Raw genomic sequence first — 25,401 nt, 5'->3', positions numbered from 1 at the left:
TGCTTTGCTACTGGGAATCTTGAGGACAAGTTCAAATGTCAGCAAAGACATTTTCTACAGGACTTGGAGCAGGCCTATTTGTGAGATAGGAAAAATAACTTAATACATACATAATAATATAAATATATACACGTAAGCAATGCAAATGTAATATCAACTATATTCATAGTATGGTATATTTTATACATAGTAAACATGTATTAGTCTACAATGAAGTTGTGTGTGTTTGTGTGTGGTGTGGTGTGTGGTGTGTGGGGTGTGTGTGTGTGTGTGTGTGTGGTGTATGCCAGGGCATGAAGAGGCTGGAAGAGAACATTGGCTGTTTTTCTCTACCATTCTCCCAGTTGCAGCTTGAGACAGTCTCTCATGGGTCCCGAAGCTCACTGTTTTGTCTAGGCTGGCTGGTAAGTGAGCTCTCAGGATCCACCTGTCTCTGCCCTACTGTGCTGTGCTGGGCATAGTCAGCCACACCCAAGTTTTCACTTGATTGTTATGGATCTGAACTTAGATCCTCATGCTTGGCAACAAGTGCTCTTACACACCAAGTCATCTCCTTATCCCCTCTACATTTAAATTTTAGGTGTATTTTTAACTAAGATACATTTCACATAAAAATTTAGGTGTCTGTAAATAAATTATTTGTATTATTGCTATTGTCTCCCTTATCTTTTTTGCAGGGGCAGAAGCATTTATTAGGCTTTTTAGCTTTCTTGCGTCATCTGTGCCTGTTCCTACAGACTCCTGAGTTCCTATGGATGGCTGTAACACAGAGATCAGGGGTTAAGTTGATCTAAACCTGAACCTACCATGTATAAAACTATAATCTACAATGAGTGTCATGTAAATATTGTTTTTCAGCTTTCTTGAATGTTCCTCATTCAGATGTTTTAAATTTCGATTTCCTCATTAACTCCATTTATTTTCTGTCCTACTTCACAGGACGTGTTTTAATCTCTAGAGTGAATAGCCCAGAAAGAAATGTGTCAAAATATGTCTTATTCGTCATGTGGGTTGGATCCCGCAGTCCCCAGCAGCTATTGATCTAGAGATATTTCTGAATGAATGGCTTCTGAAAATAAGAGGCTTTGTGCCTCCAGCCAAAATGAGGGCAGCATTGTCCTCCTGCCTTTTTGACCAACAAGAACCGGTGAATTAAACGTTCACCCCATAAACAATAATGCTTCCCACACAGCATTGCTATCAATAGCCTATGAAGTTCCTCACCATATGCATGACACATAAATGGCTTTGAAAGTAAAATTCATTCACTCATTCATTCATTTACTCATGCACTCATCCATTCATTCATGCAGCACTGGGCGCTTAACATGCAGGAGGAGGCGCTGTGTTAAGTTGTCCGTGTAGAACCTTTAACTGGATGGTAAATGTGACACTACATCAACCTCCACAAACCCACTTCCTCTCCAGAAAACAGAAAACAACTGAGAACGTGAATTCAGTGGCACTTTTGAACACTGGAAGGGAGGACTGCAGGTGCTCTTGGTAGACATGAAGTCGTCTTTGTGGTGTGCCTTTGCCCTCTGCTTCCAAATCCGGGCTTTAACAGGTGAGTGGCCCAGCCGAACTTCTTATTAACTTACAATTCAAGTGAAAAATCTAAAGTAGAAAACCTTGGTACAAATGGATTTTTTTTGTGTTCTGAAAGCACAATTTCCAAAGCATTCCAGCCCACGGTTCAGGGCTCTGAGCCTCCCCTGTCAGAGGATGGCACTGAGTTTGCATTGCTTCTTTTGATACTGTGTTTTAACAAGAAAAATATATTTCAACAGACCACTAAAATTTTAAATTACTTGCTGTGAGTTACCTGTCAGTGGGTAAAGTAGAAGACTGACTTCACTGTTTTCAGAGAAAGATGAAAGGCAAGATAACTTCTGTCAATAGAATGAAAATGAAATAACCCTGACATGTGGGCTGGGGCTCTTTCTATGGTGGAGAATAAAGTGGATGGTTCTATGTCTTAAATGCATAGCTGGTCATGGGGTTTTTTCTTTCTTTCTTTCATTTCTTAGAGACAGAGTTAAACCAATCTTGCTTGCTCCCATGAGGTTTCTAGACACTAAATGTCAGGGTCATCTGAAATAAAAAGGGAGAAGGGACGACTGAAGCCTTCACTGGCTCCCATAAGCCTTAAATAGTTTGGTGCCTTTGGTTCTTTTTCGTGGGTTGCATTTGTCAGACCACACGGGCAGATTAAATGTGGTTGTGTGCAGTGAAAATTATTACACACTCTTTTCTGTTTCTTATTACATACACTTACATATTATTTTTCCCTTTTTCCTTAACCATAGGTGCTGTTCTTGAGATTGGGATAAGTGAAGCGAGACACTAAGTGGTGGGGAGAGAGTGTCTTTAATAGGAGATGTGAAAGCAGAATAGTCAGTGTTATAAGCCCATCCAGAAACACAATTTTCAGTGGTACAAAGAAGTAGACATTACTTTTCCTTCCAAAAAAGAATGTTAAGACTAAAATTGAATTTGTTCAGCAGTTCATCTTGTGCTGTGTCAAAGTTAAGCAAGTGTTCTTAAGAAGGAGGAGGAATGAACAAAGAGGGTTGACTCTCTTTGGTTTACCTGGAATAGGTACCAAGAACAGCTCTGGGCCACTGCCTTTTCAGTTATGCTTTCTTCCTGAAATTCTTAGCAGCATAAATGACCCAAGAATAGCCATGGCAGGGAAATACATTCATGTACTTGTCCACCCACCTCGTTATGCATGCGGCACTGGACACTCACCATGCAGGAGCTGCTATGCTAGCTATTTTGTGAACAATGGTGAGCAAAACCAGGTATGCTCACTCTGCGGAAACTAACTGAGCACTAGAGAAAGAGGCGTCAATCAAATAACCCTATGAGCTGATGACAAGTATAGGCAGAACTCATTTCCATGAGACATGTGCCAAGGAGTCAGGTCAGGCAGGGTGAGTACATTTATGTAGCTGGAGCCACACAGACTTTTCTGTGGAAATAGTACTTGAGTTGAAATTGAAGGACAAATAGGAATCAGTGGAGACATCAGTGTCAAGGTAGGAGAGAAAACTTTATGGAAGATCAATACAAAGTATCCCTAGTGTTCAAAAGAAGGTCAGGGGGCTGGACCAGGGTTGATGCAGCTGAGCACAGGGGAAAGAAGTTGGGGATGGTGCAAGATGAGGCTGAGAAGGACGGGGGTCAGGCTACTCAGACAACCAGAACCAGGCTAAAGATTCTGGCTTTTATTTCAAGAAAATTTGTACAAGTTATTGCATGGTTTGTTTGTACTGTCTCAAAAAAGTTTTCTGTGTACCAAACCAGTTTGGGCAGTTATGGTGATGGTGCTATACTCAAAAGAATAGTATGAGCAGGGGTACTATTTCTATAGGAGGACAGATTCAACTGTAGGATTATCACAAGTTGCCAAACTAAGCTGATCAATAAATTCTTCTGGAATAGTCACCCTAGGTCCCAAAGGAAATGTTAATTATTCTCATCACACGGAAAACCGTACTATGTAGAATGCCATTTTCCAATGACAGGTACCAAAACAATGGAGGCACGAGCAACTAAAAGGTGATAATAAACATGCTAACAATAATCATATTCAAAGTGCCCCCCACAAGGGCATATACACCCAGGAACTCCCATTTCCACAGGTAGAAACAGAGACAAACTCACGTAAACTCATGGGCCCTCTGTAATACTTTTAATGCTTCTAACTCTTGGTTTTCTCATGCCTCTGTAGGGATTCTCACCCTTAAGCAGTGCCAAGAAAGACTCACAAACCAGGAAATACTAAGTGATTTGTCACACAGCAATCAGTGGCAGAACCATCATTAGAATCCCAGAGTGCCCAGTTCCACTGAAGTGGGAGAGAAATAACATAAACTTCCAGGGGGTAGGATTCTGACCAGCTTTGTTATTTAGTGGTAAAGTAAGACTATTGAGAGTCTTAGGATGTGTCCAGTCTTCACTGGATCTCAATGTAAAATTTAATATCCTTCTTTTTTTCATGATTCTGGGATCGTAGGAGGCTCTTCCTTACAGAAGAAACCATACAAGAAGAGCTTCTTCCCAGGCAATGGGAATGTTACTGGGTGACCTACTGAATTCTGCTTTAGAGAGACTGCTTTGGAAGCAGTGTGGAGAATGCAGTCAGTGAGGCTGATTGCTAGCGGGCGATGTTTAATAAATGCAGGTCTCATGAGGTATTCTATCAGGAAGCTGGGAGCTATCCCTCAGGCCCACGTTATCTCTGACAGTGACCGAAGAGTCGTTTTAAAACCCCACCATCTTGGGAGAAACAGTCCTTCGGTGCTTTTAGCACCGCATCCTCCACTCAAGACCCCGAGAGGTCTGTGGAGATGGACAGACCTCCGAGCCCCGCCCCCCACTTCAGCGCCTGTTTCTAGAATTCATTAAAAACTCTGCATTGACAACCTTTTCTTTGGATAGATGAAATGAAACTATCCTCAGCATGACAAGCCTTGATTTTATTCCTCTAAGACTATGCATTTGCCTCTTATTTTCCTGTGTTATTGAATCTTCTCAATTTCATCTTACGTTTTGTAGGGATAGTAACACTTCCTTTTAATATTCTTCTTTGCTTCTGGTGAATTTGGAAGGTTACTGATACTTTTTAAATTCATTTATTTATTTTTTGTTTTATGCAATTGGATGTTCTGCCTGCACTTAGGCCTGTGCACCACATTCATGCCTGGTGCCCCAAGGTTAGAAGAGGGAACTAGAGTTAGAGGTGGCTGTGCGATTTCATGAGGGTGCTGAGAACTGAACCCTGACCTCTGGAACAGCAACAAGTTCCCTTAATCACTGCGTCATCTCTCCAACCCCTGGTGATATTCCTTAGTAAATCAAGTCATTATGTTCAGAGGATCACAACTGAACAATTAGTTAAATTCATGCATTGCTGGACATTGATTCCAGGATCCTACACTTGCCAAGCAATGGTTTAACAGCTGAGCTGCATCTCCAGTCCTAGTTAGAAATAAGCATAGGCAAGCCGGGCGTTGTGGCACACACTTTTAATCCCAGCACTCGTGAGACAGAGGCAGGCAGATGTCTGTGAGTTTGAGGCCAGCCTGGTATACAAGATCTAGTTTCAGAACAGCCTCCAAAACAATACAGAGAAACCCTGTCTCGAAAAACCAAAAAAAAAAAAAAAAAAAAAAAAGAAAAAGAAAAGAAATAAGCATAGGCATACCATTTCCTGGAATGCCTAACCCTTACTTGCCACACTGGAATAAGAACATTGAGGTGAACTCCTCTCCTCTTTATTTAATAAAAAAAGAAAAGTCTTATTAGAATATGGTACAAAACATTTTGAGACAAGTTCTTCTATAGCCTAGAATTGTTTTAACCTTCTGACTCTTTTCCTATCACCTGCCTAGTCATTACAGGTATGTGCCACCATAGGTTTATGAGGTTGGAGACTGAACCCAGAGTTTCTTGTAGGCCAGACTCTATCAACTGGCAAACTTCTAGAAATTTGTGATTGTGAAAGCTGTTTATTTACTTGTTAATTTGTTTGTTTGTTTTTCGAGACAGGGTTTCTCTGTATTGTTTTGGAGGCTGTCCTGGAACTCGCACTGTAGACCAGGCTGACCTTGAACTCACAAAGATCTGCCTGCCTCTGCCTACCGAGTGCTGGGATTAAAGTTGTGCGCTACCGATGCCCGGTGGAAAGCTGTTTATTTTTAGGTTGGAATTCAACACTTCCAGGCTCACTTGGCACCCCTTCTCATGTGTGTTCTGGAATTTTGTATAGAACCATATATACTCCTCTTCCATTTGTGAATTAAACTTTATTCTTTTTTTTTTTAGGTATTTTTTCCTTCTTCTAGTATTTGTTTGATCGCATTTTCCTCTCTGCCTTCTCCACTCCATCTCTTTCTAGAAATCTCTATTATTCTCATGTAAAAACTTTTCTCACCAACATGAGCAGAATTGCTTTCATTTTTGTGCTTATTAACTACAGCTTCTTCAGATGTAATGCGCCATTAGACTTTCTGAATTACTAGTACCTTCCTAGTAACCCGTAGGCGCACGGGAAAAAAACCCAGATTTCATCTTAGTTTTGCTCATATCACCATCTATAGCATTCATTGCTTGATGCAATATGTTCACTCTCACATATGCAGTAAACTGAACAAACACTACTGTATATGGTACATTCCCATTTTAAGGTCATTCACTTTGAGATGTAAAGTGAATTGTCGGGCTTTCCAGTTTTTAAAAGACATATTTAAGAATATTATCATATTATCTACATTAGTGGTAACTCTGTGCTGTCATTCTTTTAACAAACATAGTCTGCCAAGTGGTGGTTTTCAGTCATTCTGAGAAAAAAATTAGAGATTTTATAGGAAGTCAAAATTATGTTTTAGAAAGTGGAACATAAGTTTGTACAGACTATGAAATATATATTGAAGCTGTTAGTCAAACTACAGTTTGTTTCCCTTGGTTGGTCTCTAAAGTTGTCTAAACTATACAGTGATGTGCAAATTTAAAGAGTCAGAAGTTGGGGTTGCCAACCTCGGAGGGATGTGCGTGGTACTCTGATGCTCATAACTGCTTTGCCTAAGGAAAAGTGGAGAAGATACAAGCTGTGACTAAGCAAAGTGATAGACTCAAGTGTTTGCGTGCACCCGACTACTGGTGCTGATGAATCAACTCTTTCTGAGTCATGTTGTCACATTTAGAGCACTTCCCACAAGCAATTAAAGATTCTTCACAGGTGACTGTATTTGCATTTGAGAAATCAAACTTAAACAGCTTATGTTTATGTTGTTCTTGGAGAATCCATTCATGCAACAGTAGCAATGTAATCACTCCACTCCACTCTAAATCATTTTGTACCATCTGAGACTAAAGCAAGAACCCCACAGAAGTGGTTGTTTGAACTGTTTAATTACAATGGTAGTTTCTTGTATATATGAATCCATTTCTACAGGAAGATACGTTACTAAGTAACTGTGAGAAATTTAGACTCTGATAGCAACAAATCAGATTTTCTTTTTTGTGTTCAAAAAACACAAGGCAGCTTAATATACAATGGTTAATAAATAAATATCTAGGTAAATGATAGCATTAAACACATGTAATTACATATTTGAAAAACAGTCTTACTGTTTTTGGTGGGTATTTAACCCTTCAGTCATAGAACGCATCCACGACACCCATGTGAAAATTAGTATTTGTTCTATGAATACATACACCTTAAGGGAATAAAAGAAATACTAGAGAAAAATTTCACTTCTCACTTAATGTTTCTTTTCCCATAGGAAACCACTTCAGATGCTATAGTTCTGTTTCTGTAAAGTGAGGGTGTTGGGCTGGAGTGTCAGACTTGGGGAGGGAGCATTCAGTAAGTCGAATCTGAAGTCATATCATCTAGATTCAGTTCAGTAATATTCACTGCTGACTTTATTGTCCAGGGTCAAGGCTATTGAATATGACTATTCAAGCCTTAGTTTCCTCAGCTGCAAAACAGAGATTCAGAAAAGGTGACCTGACTTACAAGCTAGATTTGAGGAACAGATGATACATTCTATATAATGCATTTTACCATATACTCTGTACACAGTTAATACAATGGGAGTTTCTGAAAACTATTGGGGTTCAAAACATTGGGAGGTCATCAATCAGTTTGAGTCTTTGCCTTTGCACCAGGATGTAAGTGTTCCACAATTTCTAGCAAATAGGATTTTTTTCACTTGTCTTACTCTTTTTGGCCCATGCTAAGGGCACCTGCCAATATTATATTGAAACTTCATGGTCTTATTTTTATTTTTTATAAAAGTATCATTGAGTTTCTCCTGTGTTCCAGGTCCGAGAAACAATTCATTTCTTATCCTTATAGACTTCATGATTAAATGAGGAAGCAAGACAAGAATAACTAGGACCTAATAATATATGTTCTAGAAATATATTAGGAAAATAAAGTGTTGTTGGGAACATAGAGTCAGGAGGCTTTGCATGCCTTAGAAGGACCTGAATAGAGGACTTAGAGTCATTCTTAAAGAGTGACGGAATATTTCCCTGTTTAAAGGGCTGATAAGATTCCAGTTTGTGGAAACAGAATAAACAGTGTGAAAGCTATGGCCCCACAGCTTCAGTGTGACTGGAGCAGATGGTCTATGGGATCATGGAGGCTTTTATGTCGTGCCAAGAAGATTGGATTTTTATCTTATAAACAACGGGGGACTAATGAAGACATGCTTTAGAAAAACAATTTTAGAGGCAGATGGAGGAAAGACAGGAGGACAGACTGTTGTTGGGGGGACAGGGGCAGCCAAGAAGATGGTTCCACAGATGCAAGAAGACATGAATAAGGTCTGGATTGGCAATGGGAATGGAGAAGGAAGCATAAATTCAAGAGGCATCTATGAGCTAGAGTCAACTGAACTTGGGACTGACTGGGTGAAGAGAGTTGGGGAGTAGAAAACATGATAAGTCTCTGAGTGTCCTGAGGCTGGCCAGAGATTCTCTAAAGAGATAATGTTGGGTTTAGTGACGGGGTTCAGCTTGGACAAGCTACACTTGGTGAACTAACTGTATCCAGAGACAGAGAGATGCTAAAAGGATGGGAAACTGGCCTGGAGGGCTGAACTGGAGATAAACATCAATGTAAATGAGTTCACACACAAATGCCCTGTGTGTGAGCCTAAAGCACTGTGCATAGCAACTGAGAAGTGGGAAGCAATATATGTATTCATGAATCTCTACAGTACTGTCCCCTCCTCTCTGTGGAATAGACACAGTCTCATTTAATCTCATGTGATTTCCATCCTATGATAATTTCAAACCACTGGCAGTGAAATCACTAACAGAGTAGCTTATTTGCAAATTAATTATGTTGCGAATATTGATTCAAAGTTTTATGGCACCTTTGGGGTTTTTCCATTTTCACAAAGAAAATAACTTTTAACTAGAAGAAAATGGATCTTTCATTTTTCTTATTATACATGCTTAGACAGCCAAGGGTTGTTTTTTGTCCCTTTCAGAATTCCTTGGAGAGTAAAAGCAGCTTGCATACTGTGTGTGTGTGTGTGTGTGTGTGTGTGTGTGTGTGTGTGTGTGTGTAAGAGAGACAGAGAGAGGGAGAGAAAGAGACAGAGAGAGACAGAAGGAGTGCTTTGGTTTGGTGGTTTGTTTGTCTTTACTTTGCAACACATTTTGGCTTGCTTTTCTATAGATGGGATGGGTTTTATTTTGCCCACCCAACCTACTGTGGAACCCACTCACTCTTACTAGGTTTGGGGATGTTTTTGGACTACAATGTGAGTGTAGGCATGATGCACAGATAAGAGTCTGCTAACCAGGAATCTAAAAGTTTTAGTTAGTTGACTCCTAAGAAATGGCCCTGTTTTATTAAAGATAAAAGAGTGGTGGGAAGCAAAATTTTAAAACAATGCTAAAGTTTGTATGTAAAATATCAAATGTATCAAGATTCCAATACAAACATTTTAACTTTAACTCTCATACCGCACTTTTGTGCTCTACTGAGCCAACTAAAGCTTCTCATTGTGTGGCTACAGAAAATATGTTTAATAAGCACTATCAATAATTGCAAACTCAGGAGATCTTATCTCTCACTCTGAGACCTTTGTAGAGGTTTGTGGTTAAAAGTCTGAGTTAAAGAGAATAAAATCACATTGCTAGTCTGTTTTACATCCTCTGTGCTATGTGGGGTCTTTACATACCTCTTTAAAGCTTTTCTCAACTAGAGCAAATACAACTGTTTGCAGAGTCCTAGTTGGGCAGGTCCCAGGTGGACCATCTGATTAGATATCCAAACTATTAGAAATAAAATAGTTTGGATATCAAAAGAATCAATTTGCAAGTAGAGTCTTATGAGATGCCATGAATTCTTTGAGGTAGGACTTTCTCTAGAGATTTCTTCTCTTTCTCCACCTTCAGCCCCCCCACCCAGCCCCTCCTTCTTTTGTTTGTTTTTTATTTTTTGAAATAAAAACATTTTAATTTTTTTCACATGTTACTCCCAGCTCCCTCTCCCTTCCTCCTCCCCCACCCCCAGCCCCCCCTAGCCTCTCCCGCCCCCTACCCTATCCCCCTCCATTTGTTTCTTAAGATAGTGTCTCACTCACTCTGTAGCCAAAGTGGGGCTGGAAGTTACTGTGTAGCTCCAGGATGGCCTTGATCTATGGCAGTCTTTCTGCTCCAGCCACCTAAGTGTTGGGATTATAGGTAGGGGTTGTTGTACTGACTCCAGAGATTTTAACATTCCCGAAAAAAAAAGAGATGCAAATGTTCTTATCTTAAAAAAATTGAAAATATAAAACCTCACATAATACAAAAACTCTGGTTTTTTTTGAAATTAAAATGAATAAAACTTGCTTTACTTCTAAAATGAAGTTGTTATTTATCAACATATTTCTACAAATGTAGAATTACAACTCTGAGGAATTCTCATAGTCTCAGAATTTTTCAAATTTGTTTTAAATTTTGTTAAAATATTTTAAAATATTCTAAAGCCATTTATTAACATTTTATGGAAAAGTGTTTAAGGGAATGCATACAGGAAAGCTAAATGTACTTTATTTTCCATCGAGTACATGAACACACTTACTTTGATTAGCATTTTCTTATTTCCAGTGTCTTTTTTTTTTCCAGTTTAAATTTAGATAAGAGACAAGGTTGCTTCACAAGTCAGTCCCAGGTCCCTCTTCCTTTCCCTCCCTCCTCCGGTGCCCTCCCCCCCAAGCCCCCGCCCCTGTTATCCCCTCATTCCCCCAGGGAGGGTGAGGCCCTCCATGGGGGTGTCCATAGTCTGTCATTTCATATAGGGCAGGGCCTAGACCCTTCCCCAAGAGTTCAGGGTGAGAGTGCACCTCACATTGTTCTATGGAAGTCCAAAGTCCGTGTGTATACTTGGGATGGGTACTGATCTGCTGCCCAAGACTCAATAGATTCCCTAGGCCTCCTCATTGACACCCAGATTCAGAGGGTCTTGATCAGTCCCATGCTGGATTCCCAGGCTGATGCCTGGGATTCAAGAGTTAACCTTTGTCTGGTCAGCTGTTTCTGGGGGTTAAACCAGTCCAGTCTTAATCCCTTTGATCATCAGTCCTCCCTCTTTGTTATTGGCTTTCTTGAGTTCAGCTCAGTACTTAACTAAGGGAGTCTGCCTCTTCTTCGATTAGCCACTAAATGAAGTTTCTGTTTCCCAGACTCTCTGGCCATAGGATTGTAGGCTGGCACTCCCCAGATCTATGTCTAAAATCCATATATGAGAGAGTACATGCCATGTTTCTCTTTTTGTGACTGGTTTCTTCTAGTGTCATCCATTTGCCTGCGAATCTCATGATTCCATTACTTTTTTCTGCTGAATAGTACTCCATTGTGTAGATGTACCACATTTTCTCTATCCACTCTTCGGTTGAGGGACCCTGGTTGCTTCCAAGTTCTGGCTATTACAAATAAAGCTGCTATGAACATAGTGGAACAGACATCTTTGTTGTATGAATGGACATCGTTTGGATATATGCCTAAGAGTTTACTTTTGAAAACAGTCTATTGGTAGCAATAGTTATAAGTGGAATAATTGGTATTACAAATATAACAACTATTATTAAAAAGTCACAACAGTAGGTAACAGATTTGAGTCTGATGAGAAGAATTTACCCTATAAAACATATTGTTCTGTGTGATTTTGGATATATACCACCTGTTCTCTAAGAGTGAATGTTATCTAGACGTGTCAGCAGAAGACAGATAGATATGGGTAGTAAAGCAAATGTTAGATAAGATTTTTAAGACATCTACTAGGATATAAACAAGCAGATTCCCATTTGTGTTTTTAACTTAGTGTTGAAATGTGTATCATTGGTGCTTGCATTAAAAGTCACTGATATGTGGTGTTTATTGATATTTGGATGGGTTAGTAAAATGGTTGTTCTTGGACCCCATGACCTGTTCACACACTGGACAAGTTAAATTATTACATACTTCCAGGGATTTAAAGAATCAGTCAGAATTAAACCTGTCTGGCTCTTAAGTAATCATGAAAGGACCAAGAAAAACATTGATTAGCTAAGAAAACTTTTTGAACCTGGGATCTACAGGCAAAGAACTTTTTTCTTTAGATTATTTTCTAGTTATGTGACATGTAATCTTGGGGAAAATATTCACAGTTTTGATTCCAACTTAACTTGATGTATGCAAATGTAAGATAAATAAATGTGAATGCATACATCCCTATGAGTAAATTTTAATCATAATTTACTACTTACCAGGTGCTGTTGTAGATACTTGGGATAGAATTGTGAATTATCAATGAGGTTCTCTATTTCAAGCTTGTATCATAGTGGGGGTAGCCAGGCAATAAACAAGTAAATAAACAGTCAGACCTGAATATTTTATACACTGGTAAGTATTTTCTCTCCGAGGAAAAACGTCAGAAAATGACTTAAATATGCACTTTGGACTGGTTGACTAGCAACCTCTGAAGAAACATTATTTTGAATAATGAAGGCAAAGCAGACATTTATGGAGGAAAGGCTGGGCATAAGCAGGCCAGAGTGAAACCCAAAAGTTAGGCAGCTTTACACAGAAGGGGGTGGAGGAAGGGCGAGGAAGGAGGAGAGAGAGAATTGTGATTTGAACTAACTGTAACTAAAATTGGAGTAGAAAGATTTGGTTGATCATAGGGCAAAGGGCAAAGGGCAAAGCTTTCTTCCTGTTGACATACTTTCAACAGTGGTGTTGAAAACCTTGGCCCTTAGCAACCACTTTCCTGATTCCATTGATTGTTGCTAGGAGCACTTCGACTGTGGATTGAACTGATGCTCTTTTGTGAACTCAGGAGGTTGTGTGACCTAAGGAAGAAAATTTAACTTGGCTAATCCTTTGTTTGTGCATAGTAGGCGTGTTACTTTGTATGTAAGTCCACCATGGCTGACTGTATGTGTGTGCATGTGTGTGCTACTGGGAAGTAGTTCAAATTGTAGGAAACAAGGAATGTGAGATGAGGGTATTTGTAGGATGCTCAGGACATGGACACACAGTGTATATAAGAATTTATTGAGCATTGAGATGGTGTGAGAAGAGTGTGACAAACCACAGTAAAAATAATAGCAGCGGTCTCATTTTGGAGGATGGCTTTTGTGTTTATTGGCATGTGACGAAAACATAAGTGTGAAAAAAATCAACAAAGAGATGGATGAGAGGGATACTTAAAAATTAACTACTTCTGTGACAGATGAATTAACCAAACAGATTTGACAACTCACCAAACAAAACAGATTCTGGATATATACGTTGTTGCTATCATACCAATAATCCAAGTTAAGTATTAGACATGGAGATAAGAGTATCCAAAGAGAGTAGAGGAACATACCAGTATGTTCACATTTTCCATAAACAGCCTGTCCATTTGTCTATTACATTCTTTTCATTGTTAGGAATTCTCTTGCTGGTCTGTCTCTCTCCACTGTTTTCTCTCTCTCTCTCTCTCTCTCTCTCTCTCTCTCTCTCTCTCTCTGTGTGTGTGTGTGTGTGTGTGTGTGTATTTGAGCCTATGGGCATGTGAATGCATGTGCGTTGAGGCTGGAGATTAATGACAGGTATCTTACCTACTACTCTTCATTTTAGTTTTTGAGACAGGGTCTCCCACTGAACCTGACCCTCACTGATTTGGCTAGATTGGCAGTGTTTTGTCTATATTGGTTAGTCAATGAGTTCCAAGAATGTTTCCCCCACTGCCTTCTGCAGTCCTGGGGTTATACATGCAGACTGGCATATTCACCTTTGTTTGTGAGTGCTGGGTATCTGAACTCATGTCCTCATACTTACATGGCAGTCTCTTAAGAGACTGAACCATCTCCCCAGACCATAATGATTTGCTCTCTTTTCTTTGTATTATTATACCAAATTCAGCCAGAGGCAAAGAAGATTTAGCACATCTGTTCTGTAGGTGCAAAGTGATGTTGAGGTAAATGTTTAACTACTGTGGCTGCAAACATTCAAATTGCAGGTTTACAGTTGCCAAGTGCTTTTCTAGACGGAAAGCTTAAAACTTAAACAGAGGAAATGTGGAAACCAGTCAGCCTTCTTATTACCATGTTCAATAATGAAAGGGTGAGCTAGGACATGTTTAGGCTAAGAATGATCATTGGGATGAATATTTATGAGTGCTTGATAGGTGACACTCTGGAGGTCCCAGGTGATTTTAGTGACACATAACTTAGTTCTGCATGACAGAAAAACTGAACCCTTCCTAGCCATCCCACATACTTCTGTAGGCTAGAAAGATAGTTTCTCTCACTTTAACATTTTCCTGACTTCTTGCAATATTCCTTTGTAAGAGAAGATTAGGCCTGGACTCTTAGGAGAGTGCCTGGACCCTGCCCTGAGTGAAATGACAGACTCTAAATATCCCCTATGGGGAAGGAAATGGTGATAGGGTGGGAGGCTGGGGGGGATGGTGGGGGTGTGGCAGGAGGGGAGGAAGCAGGAACTGGGATTGACATGTAAAACAAGATATTTAAAATGAAAATAATAATAATAATGATAAAAAAGAGAAGATGAGGGGAACATGGTATCTTTGATGGAGACTCACTTGACAGTGAAGTCATGGTCTCTCTTGGTTGTCTGTGGTCTCTTCCGGATGTGTTCTGATCCTTAACTTAAAGAAAGCAAGTGTTGGAAAGACACCCCCCCACCCCATCTCTCTTTTTCTCTGTGTATGTGCTTGTATTTGTAGTGTGTGAGTACAGATGTGTGTATGCATATATAGAGGCCAGATGTCAGTGTGCGCATTCAAGGAGTGTGTGAGTACATGTGTTGTGTAGATGTCAGTGTGTGTACGCCCATGGAGTACATGAGTACATGTGTGTGTGCCAATGTAGAGGCCAGAAGTCTATGACAGTGACTTCATGAATCACTTTTTGTCTTGGTTTGGACAGAGGGTGGCTCAGTGGACCTGAGTTCACATTTTTGGCTGGTGTTTGCCCAGCAAGCTCTTGAGCCTTGCCTGTTTTCTTCTCGAGGTACTGGGTTTACAGATAGCAGGCTTTTGGTGTGTCCAAAGCTGAGTCTTCATGCTCATGCAATAAGCACTTTCCCTCTGAGCCATCTCACCAGAAAGAACCCTTTAAAGACATTGTTTTCACTTCTTATTTACAGATGAAAAGAGAGAAGTTCACAGTTACTTTTCACCTCCTGCTGGCTTGTGGGTCACAGAGTGGGCAAAGAATGGGAAACTGTGACAACCGTTTTGTGTGTATATAGTGGCTGTAGAGACAGTTTTGCCCCAGGATCTCTTTGTGGTTTGCTTGCCGCCATTCTAAAGGCTCCTGGAAATTTCCTCTGAACACTACTAAAGGAACTGAGAAGCTGTCCACTGATCTTATCTTCTGCAGCAGACACAAAGCGTGGGGCTCACAGACAAAAGTCCTCACGGAGAACGTGTGCCCCCTCCAAGCCAATGCAGCCGCACCTGTTTGCAAGTGTCATCTGTTCCCACCCCCTCTGCCTTTAACTTATACTTTTCTCTGTATTAGAAAAAAGTGAAAGCAGCATTATCTTCCTTCTGCATACTTTCAGACTTCTAAATTTTAAGACCAAACATCCATACAGAGATGTGAACAAATAATAAAAGAAAACTTTGAATGAGTAACAATCACATAGGCTACCTCATTTCACAATTACAAGCCAAGAATGAAATATTGCCAGCACACAGACACCTTTCTCCTTTCTAAGTTCTGTGTTCTTTCCTGATTCAAACTCTCTTCTCCCCTTCAGGCATTAGGGTGGATTTGTGGCCTACATATGGATTATATATCACACTCTCTTAGTGACTAAGCAAGGAATCACAACTTGTGGACATTCACTTATCAAAAGTCCCTCATAACATCTTTTCTACGTAGGCTACATTTTTACTTTGTAAGTGTAGGGTGATCGTAGTCTGAGATTACTTTAACTAAAACCCCAGGAATGACATTTTTTTACACTGGACATGAGGGTCAGTTCACTCAGGCTTCCCTTAACTCCAAGTGTCATTCCAGCATTCTTTGGAAACCAGTTTATTGAAGAAACATCTCCCAGCTTCCTCACTTTGCAGACTTTGGGAGATAAAGCATAAAAACAGAAGTTTGAATGTGGGAAAACAATAAATGTTCTTAGAGCAAAAGCCTCTCTGACATTCTGTTCATGTCCCTGGTCCCAGGGTGTTGATTTATGTTTGACCTGCATTTTCTGCATTCTCTTCAGATCAATGATCTAATCCTTGCAATACTACTTTTAGGTATTTTGTTTACTCTTTCCTGTTGTTTTATTGTTGAATAAGGAGTATTACCAAATTTGGAAGCTGGAACACTTTTGTATATTTTTTATAGCCAAACCTCTAATTTGAAAATGTTTCCTGGAAATACGAGAGGTATATACTAAGGACTAGAGATACTAAAATAAACAAATAAACAAATAAAATGATTGTGATGAAGCGTGAAAGGAGTTAAGGCATCAAACATAAACAGAGATATTGCAAGTAGATCATCTTGTATGATACCAATCTTAATATATAAGTTGCATCCCTTCTTGAAGGGAATAATATGACAAGACACATTTGGGTAAATGTTGGGGTGTTTATAGAAAATCAGAGTGCTGGAAATAATCCTGATGTCTTAATGCTTAGTTTTAATAAATCATGAAAGATTAACACAGAGGCTCATTACACAGTCATTAAAAATGATCATGTCAAACATGTAAAAAGAGGAACTTTTATGATAGGACATTGTATGACAATTGCAGAGCACAAAATGCTGTGTTTACTATATCAAAACCAAAAATATAGAAATAACTCATGTTTTACTAGGGATTCCTATTTTTTAAATTATTTTATACTTACTTGATCTTCTTAATAAAAAAGGAGACTTGCCAATGGAAATAAAAGCTACCATCCTGATATTTTTCCAAACAATTTCAGCATAAAACTTTTCATTAAAAAATGATATGTCATTACAATAAAAGACAAACAAATAGAAGAACACCTTGAACCTATAAGCCAGGAGTTGACAATCTGCAACCAGGCTAAAATTATTTCAGTCTCTTTCTCCTCCCGAGGTCTCCATGTATCTCACAAAACAATTCTAGTTCTGGTGATCTCAAAAACAGTGAGCAAAAATCTGGGGCCTCACCTGATCTTTGGGCTGATTTGGTCCTTATTGAATGGGGTTCATAGAAGACACATTACTATTTGAGTATAATTGATTTGTCTCTTTACTTTCAGTGAGAGGATGTAATGCTGTTTATATATAACCATTTAATTAGCTCCAGTAAATTTATATACTTTCAAAAGTTTTGTTTCCACAACATCTTTTTGCAAGTCTATCCTTGTTCAGCTACTACATTTTCCCTGATGGCACTTTGTTCTTAACACAAATTATGGCACATCTTTTATTTCTCTGTTCATCACCTGGTCCCCAGTGTGGAACCTGTAAAAGCATGGAGACCCTTTCTGTCTGAGTCATACTATCAAAACATGTTATTTGCTACATACATTTTATATGCTATTACATGAAAAGTCCATCTATAGTGCATAGTTTTGCCTTGTCACATTCTGGTTTTGTTTGCTTGGCTGTGACATCTTTCATTTTGGTATCAATAGAAGTAACTTTATAAAAAGAAATCATGTTTCCACTTAAATATAATTATTAGGGTAGCATGTTCACAAAACAGCACTCTTACTTTGTTCTTTTCCTTTTGATCCAGGAGCAACCAATGACACAGCCAAGCATAAGATGTTTTCATTTTACAATGAAGGTGTACAGATTTCTTGTAAGTACCCTGAGACCACCCAGCAGCTAAAGATGCAGTTGTTCAAAGGGGAAGATGTCCTCTGTGAGCTCACCAAGACCAAAGGAAATGTTGGGTCCAGCAAGGAAACCAAGACCTGTTCGTATCAGCTGTCCAACGGCAGTGTCTCTTTTTTCCTAAACAACCCGGACAGTTCTCAGAGCAGCTATTACTTCTGTAGCCTGTTGATTTTTGAACCACCTCCTTTCCAAGAAAGTACTTCTCCTAAAGAATATCTGCACATTTACGGTAAGACATTGGTTGGGATGTAAGAGTATATATCCTTTTCCAAGACTTTTCTCACCAATGGAAACAAACAAGTATTTTTTTGTGTTACATTCTTTAGGTGTAGTTAGCAACAAATCATCTTGGATGAAATATGCAAGGAATGATATGTTGTTAATATTCAGTTTACATTTATCAGGAAGAAATGATTTAGTGACATTTACTGCTGAGTTAGAATTAGGGCCTAATCTTTCAAGCACCCAGATCATGGCTAAGTGGATAGTACCTCTACTCACTTGAGGTGGAAGCACTTTGGAGAATAAGATGAGACAATTTGAAAATCAGTTTTATACCATGCATTTTCCTACTTAATCTTGTGAAAGCTTCAGATGGAAAGTCTCTGTCAGTCACATTTGTAAGCACTCTGGCATAGTCTTTGGGAGGTTTGGATTTTGGAGTCCTTGCTGAAAGGTGGCAGTGATGTTGATTGTCATCTACTGGATATCATCATTGTCAGGAAGTAAAACCTTCCTTGATTAAAAAGCTTTACAGTTTAGGAAAGCATTCTATATGTAGCATTGAATGCAGACATGTGTTTCCATGTCTTTCATCAATGTATCTCTTCCTGCTCCTCCAGAATCACAGCGTTGCTACCAGTTGAAGCTCTGGCTGCCCATAGGATGTGCAGCTTTTGTTGTGGTGTACATTTTTGGATGCATATTGATCTTCTGGTTTACAAAAAAGGTAAGTGATTTCTACTATTTCTTATGCTTTCTTTCTTGGGTGGTCATTTACTCATCAGTGCCTGATGCTCTTCTCAGAGTGACCTGAGAAAAAAGGAGACAATTCCTTTTCCCCGATTTACACACTAATTAAACTAGTAACTTGGAACAGAGATTATCTGTTTGTTTTTTATTAGCTCATTTCGTTCCCAAAAGGACTTGGAGGCTTACAGAGATACATTATTATTACTATTTTTTCCTAAAGAGATAGAAAATTGGGGCCAGTTACAGATAAAGGTTAGGAAGGGGGCTAAAATATAACAATAGATGCCTTTGATTTTTTAAAAAAAACTGTTAAATGTTGGATTAAGATTTGAGTATAAACTTCCTAAGAGTCAAGACAAAGCTGAAACAATTAGTTATAAGTGTCTCTTACTTAGCAAATTGAATCAATGAGATTATCTAACTAGGTACCAATAGTGGTTAAGAAGGAAACTGCTTCTTTATATCACCAGACTCCTTGTTTTTAAGAAAAACATCTGAAAAGCTATTCAGGACAATATAAGAGGGACAACAAATTATCTTTTGTTGTGGAACATTCTGTTTAGCCATTCGCACAACAGATTCAAAATTAAAGAACTTATACTCCATTCTGTATATTATATGTATATGAAAGTGTGTATGTGAATGTTCCAGTGGCCATTAGCCAGACTCATGTGTGTGTGTGTGCATGTGTGTGTGTGTGTGTGTGTGAGAGAGAGAGAGAGACAGAGAGAGAGAGAGAAAGAGAGAGACAGAGAGAGAGAAAGAGAGAGAGAGCACCTCTAAGCTATTCTCTCCTTCCACCACTTAGGTGTCGGTCATCAGGCTTGGCAACAAGTGCTTTTTTTCACTGAGCTGTCTCATAGTTCAGAAAGCACTTTTTAGTGAAACCCTTTTGCATGTTGTTCTACTAAGTCTAAGTCCATAATTATACTTTTGTCACACGCCACTTCAATAAAAGACAGAAAACACTTGGAAAACAAGCATAAAGGTGGGAAAGAGCAGATAATAAGCCATGTTTCTAACTTTCTCTTCCAGAAGTATGGATCCAGCGTGCATGACCCAAATAGTGAATACATGATCATGGCAGCAGTCAACACAAACAAGAAATCTAGACTTGCAGGTATAGATTCCCTCAGGGGCTTGGGGAGGGAGGAACACTCTTTATGTTAAGACTTGACTTTATTTATTTGTTTTTATTTTAAAAGAAAAGAAAATTGCCATGCATTGGTGGCTCACACCTTTAATCCCAGCACATGGGAGGCAGAGACAGACAGATCTCTGTGAGTTTGAGGTCAGCCTGGTCTTCAGAGTGAGTTCCAGGACAGCCTCCAAAGCCACAGAGAAACCCTGTCTCAAAGAAGAAAAGAAAAGGAAATTTTACCTAAGGATAATTTTAGTATTTTATGTGAAAATCTGGATTTTTACTTTAATTTTGTTTATCCATTTTGTAGTATATTAAAAACAGTGTTTGTAAATTACTATTAAAATAAATTGTTAGGGGTCAAGGATGTAGTTCAGTTTTTAAAGTGCTTATATAACATATATGAAGCCCTGGATTCAATCCCAGTACTATATAATGGACATGGTAACACACACCTGTTACCCGAGTACTCAGGAGTTGGAGGTAGGAGGATCATAAGGACAAGGTCATTTTCAGCTACAGAATGAGCTGGAGGCCAGCCTGTGATATATGAGATCTTGTTTCAAAATTAACAAAGAGAATGAGAGAGGGAGGAATGGTAGAGAAGGAAAAGGAAAAGAAAAAGAAAAGAAAAACTAAGTCTCAGTAAGAGCATAGCAATTCAAGCCTAGCCTGATCTTCAGGATGAGGTGCTCCAGGTTAGGCTGAGTCACTTGATACATCCTTGTCTCCGAAGAAGAAGAAGAAGAAGAAGAAGAAGAAGAAGAAGAAGAAGAAGAAGAAGAAGAAGAAGAAGAAGAAGAAGAAGAAGAAGAAGAAGAAGAGGAGAAGGAGAAGAAGAGGAGGAGGAGAAGAGGAGGAGGAGGATGAGGAGGAAGAGGAGGAAGAGGAGGAGGAGGAAGAGGAAGAGGAAGAGGGAGAGGAGGAAAAGCAACAGTAGTAGCTTTGGAGATGTGTTCAGCTCATTGGTAGAATACTTGCCTAGTATGTATGAGGTCTTAGATCCAACCCTAGTACAAAAGAAAAAGATCAATAGGTCACAGTTGGTTCAAGGTAATTTTCAAATAAGATTGAAAACAAAATGAGATATATCTGGATCTTCCTTCTTGCAATTTTCATGAAATCAGATGGTGCACATTTAGTGGACATCCTTCAACACAACCTTTTGAGTGAGTTACCAGAAGGTGATTTGAGAAGAGGCTAGGAAGGAAGGTTTAGGTTGATGCTGGGGGCCAGGGCATGGTGGAGGAGGAATTCATGGTGATACTCAGTTGTTTTGGACGTAAAGAATGTCCAAATCTGGATGGCATTGGAAATCTGGTTGAAGCTTTTGCCTAGTTCATTGATGGTTAGAGACAGGTGATATCAAGTCTAAGGAATATCCAGAGAGCTTGAAACATCCATTGTGGAAATTTTACACATCTTGTGCCCATGGATGGAATGATATGGGATAGAATAGATATGGGATAGAATAGAAACCATCATATTTTGGCTACCACTCAGTGGCTCAGGGACACACATAGCCTGTCACGGAATCATTGCATGGAAGAGGGTTTAACCCTGTACACTTAGTCTTTATTATTTTGTCGAGAACCAGGGCTGAGGTCCAGACTGCCAGTGGCTCCTTTCCAGACAGTTAATATCATAGCTTTGGCACTTTCTATCAGCTTTGTTTGATTACTTTGCTCCTGCAAAAACAACAGCATACTTCATCACAATCATTGTGTTAATAATAAAGTGTTCTAACTTAGTTTGAATCCCCCCCAAACAGAGTCTGAGATAAGGTTTTCAGTATAAATCATTCACTGGAGTGGTATTCCCATGGAGAAGTGGCAAAGGAGTAGGGAAAAGGGAGACAGGCAAGAATAAAGGTGATTGTAAGGTTGAGAGTATTGGCGCTTGGTTCTGGGGGTCTGACTTAATGGGACTTCTGTCCCATTAAGTGTACGGAGGCCTCCTACAATTTATGTGAAGGATGGGAAATGAGACGCTTGACCACCAGCTTCATTTCCTATAGTTGGCAGCTGTCTTCAAGGGGCATTACCTCTCCCTCATCCCTGCAGTGGGTTCGGAATAAAGCTGTTCTCAAGTCTCCAGAGAAAGCCAGAGGCAGAAAGGCAAAGTGAGGCACAGTGGGCTATGGTGCTGGAGCAGTTTGAACAACAGATAAACAGATAAGCCTTACAGGCATAGAAATCGTGTGTGTGTGTGTGTGTGTGTGTGTGTGTGTGTGCGTGCTCGCGTGTGCATGTGTGTGAGACAGCTCGTGGGTGTACACCACAGGGAAAAGCAGAAAGCTTCTTAAAGGGAATTCAGCTCATGTGGAATTTTTGTTACAGGTGTGACCCCATAATCTGAAGCGCTCTGGCACCCATGGAGGAACCACACTGACCAGTTCCCCTGAAATTTGAACTGAGAAATTCTGTTTTCTGGATCACGGGGCATCTGACTTGATTTGACTGCAGGAATCTCCTTTGAGTATTTTGCTTGTCAGAATCAGTGACTACTAGGCACCCAGAATTTCAACAGACTGCCTGGGAATTGCTGAGTTCTTTTAAGGCGAACACCTTCTTATAGAAGGTTCAGCTCATGTGTACTCGACAAACACACATCACTTGGTTAGAATCCCCCTCTCTCTGCACCTGCTTCTAGCTATACACTGGCCAGCAAAACAAACACATCTGCAACATGTTCACAAAAATGCCAAGGGTATTAATCTGTAAAGCACACAGGCAGCCAATGGTCAGCATCTGCCCTCATCTTTCAGATTACTTTTTCTTGCTGTAGGGATCAGTGTTCCTTCTAGAACCAGACAGTAGAGGGAGATGCTTCATAACGGTAGCTCTTGCGTTTCTGAGATGTTGATGTATATGCTACATTGAACTCTTACATTAGTACCAACACAGCATTCTCTTCCAAATTCTAAACTTCAGTTGATCACTGCTTGAGGGGGTGTAGATGCCTTCGATTTTCCCTTTAAAGATACTTCCGCATGTCTATTTGGCAGCCTGCAGCCACTGCAGATAAGAAGTTGAGACTACACGTTTTCCCTTCTGCTGCTCAAAAACATTAGTGGATGTAATTCTCCCATATTCTCTCTGCCAAAGTAGTATTTTTCCTCCAAAGACATTTTATTTTCTCAAATTCAGTTAAAATGTGCTGGTATTAGTGGTAGGAAACGTTGCTCAGAATCAAAAGCAAATTAATTTTGCTATTGTGTTTTGTATCATTATCTATGTTTCCATGGTGCTATTAGTCACAAGTGTAGCCATTTTTGTAGATCATATTAAAGTTGCAAGCAAGCAAAGCAACATATTGTTAATGGGCAAACATTCTCCTGAGGTAGAATGGATTATCTATATAGCCTGAAAGTTACAGGTTCTGGAGGTGGCTGCCAGACTACAGCCATGCTTCTTCTGGGTTTGGCAGACTGAAATGGTTCCCATGAACCTGGAGTGGCACTCCAGAATGAGCTGGAATCCCAAGGTTGAGAGAAGCCTCCGAGCCTTTGGTCTTTGGGATCTATGAAGAAGCACAGAGAAGCCAAGACAGAGTTCCCTCTCCTGGAAGTATGCAGCCTGGAAGTCAGCCCTGGCACTTTCAGATAGTCTTCTTTAGAACACGAGTTAACTGGAATGCTTCAGAAGCGCAAGCAGCATGTGATCGCTCGGAGCTGGACCATTTTTTCCATGTTCCTGTCTGCATGCCTAAGGCTTCTAAGTCAATGTGTATGCAACATTTATTTTTTTAACTTTAAGTAAAATAAGACTGCTTCATAGTCTTATATTGTAGTTGCCTACTTACAGTTTACTTTAAAAGTGGGACCTGATGTATCATTATGTACTTATTACATTAAGCATGTGTAATACTGACTGTGTACAGTACAGTACTGAACTTGTAATTTGAATCAAGTATAGTGTTCTCTCTTTTCAGCAGACTCGGGCAGCCTGGCTGTATTCTCTGAATCAGGTGTAATTTTCTGGGTGGGTGTAAGGTTGTGGAAGCTAGCCTTCAGGTTGTTCCATGAAGGATTTCCCTCCCAACACCAAACAGTTAACAGTGAATTATTGAAGAACAAAATTTCTGTGAAATAGGAACTGGCTTTAAGAGGAGCCACTTGTTAAACAATGATAGCAATAATAAGAGGTAAAGAAGAAACATTTGTATCCAGCAATGGAGAATAGCCTCACTCTATTTTCTGGGGGCAGAGAAGTGATGACCTTAGTGAGGACCACATATACATTAGACTTTCTCTCCAATGACCATGTGTGCTGTATTAGATAGTTGCTTTATTCATCTTGCTCTCTCCCTTTTTAAACTTTGAAATATCTACAAAATTACAAAAGAGCAGACATGCACAGGAAAAAGTGTGTTCTGCTCTGAGTTAGTTTCTGCATTGACCTCCTAGTTCCATGGAATGGTGCTTATTTCCTACAGAAAAGAAGGGTGTGCCTAATGACTCTCAACCCATATGAGAAGATTAACATTTAGTCTTTGGTCTGCATTCAAGATCTTTCCCTTGTGTCTTGGATGTATGTAGGAGGAAGGTTCTCTGGGGAACTTCCCTTTGTGTGTAGTTGTTCTGTCTCTGGAGTGGTCTTCATTCTGGACAGTCTTCAGTCTGAGGCCTTGGCTCTTTTGCAGGCCATAAAGCCATTATTTTGTAGAATGTTCCTTATTTGGGTCACTTTAATATTTCTTCATTATTAAATAGGTTATTCATCTTTATCAGAAATAACATAGAAGCGGTATTGTATTCTTTCAATTGTGCCCTAAAAGGGCACCTCACAGATTTGGCTTGCTGCGTTACTGCTAGTGTTCATTTTCATCACTTGACTAAGGTCATGTCTGTCAAGCTTCTCCATTGTAAAGTGATTTTGCCCTCCACAGTTAATAAACACACTTTGTGAGAAAGTATTTTGAAATCTTCTGTTCCTCATCATAATTTCAATTTATTCATGCATTCAATTGTAGTTTCATGGTGTCATGGTTTCTTATTTTGTTCAATGGGTAAAAATAAATGTTACTATTATTATTATATTTTTCTTTTTGTTGTTTAGAAATAGTCTTCTGTGGCTCTGGCTGGCCCTCAGATTTGCTAAGAATGATCTTTAATGTCTGATCCTTTAGCCTCTACTTCTGAGGGTTGGTATTACAAGTGTGAGGCACCACACCTATTTTTTGTGATAATGGGATTGAAACCAGAACTTCAAGTGTGCTAAGTAAGCATTCTGTCAACTTAGTTGTATCTCCAATCCATTATTCTGTTTTAAAAATAAAATGGTTCCATCTTTAACAGTCAGTAAAAAATGCATTTGAAACACATTGAAAGTCACAGTCTAGGCATTAGTTATGCTCACTGCTGTTGGGATCTCCATGCTCCTAGGACCAGGCAGTAGACAGTGTTCAAGATGTACATCTATCCATATGTGTGTGTGTGTG

At 39.5% G+C, this 25,401-nt stretch overlaps 1 protein-coding gene across 1 annotated transcript; it reads left to right on the top strand.

Moving 5' to 3' along the window:
* The first annotated feature begins 1,448 nt into the window (after positions 1 to 1,448).
* On the top strand, positions 1,449 to 24,997 carry Icos (inducible T cell costimulator). Its single transcript, XM_005070650.3, has 5 exons — positions 1,449 to 1,567; positions 17,743 to 18,075; positions 18,689 to 18,795; positions 19,854 to 19,938; positions 22,299 to 24,997. Exons 1-5 carry the CDS (start codon positions 1,510 to 1,512, stop codon positions 22,310 to 22,312), a joined length of 597 nt encoding a protein of 198 aa, XP_005070707.1. The 5' UTR covers positions 1,449 to 1,509; the 3' UTR covers positions 22,313 to 24,997.
* Positions 24,998 to 25,401: the final 404 nt, after the last annotated feature.

Source organism: Mesocricetus auratus, unplaced genomic scaffold (genome assembly GCF_017639785.1).
Source record: "Mesocricetus auratus isolate SY011 unplaced genomic scaffold, BCM_Maur_2.0 Super-Scaffold_100010, whole genome shotgun sequence".
In the NCBI taxonomy this organism is placed as follows: domain Eukaryota; kingdom Metazoa; phylum Chordata; class Mammalia; order Rodentia; family Cricetidae; genus Mesocricetus; species Mesocricetus auratus.
Note: the sequence above shows the minus strand (reverse complement) of the source record. Positions and strands in the feature narration are given on the sequence as shown.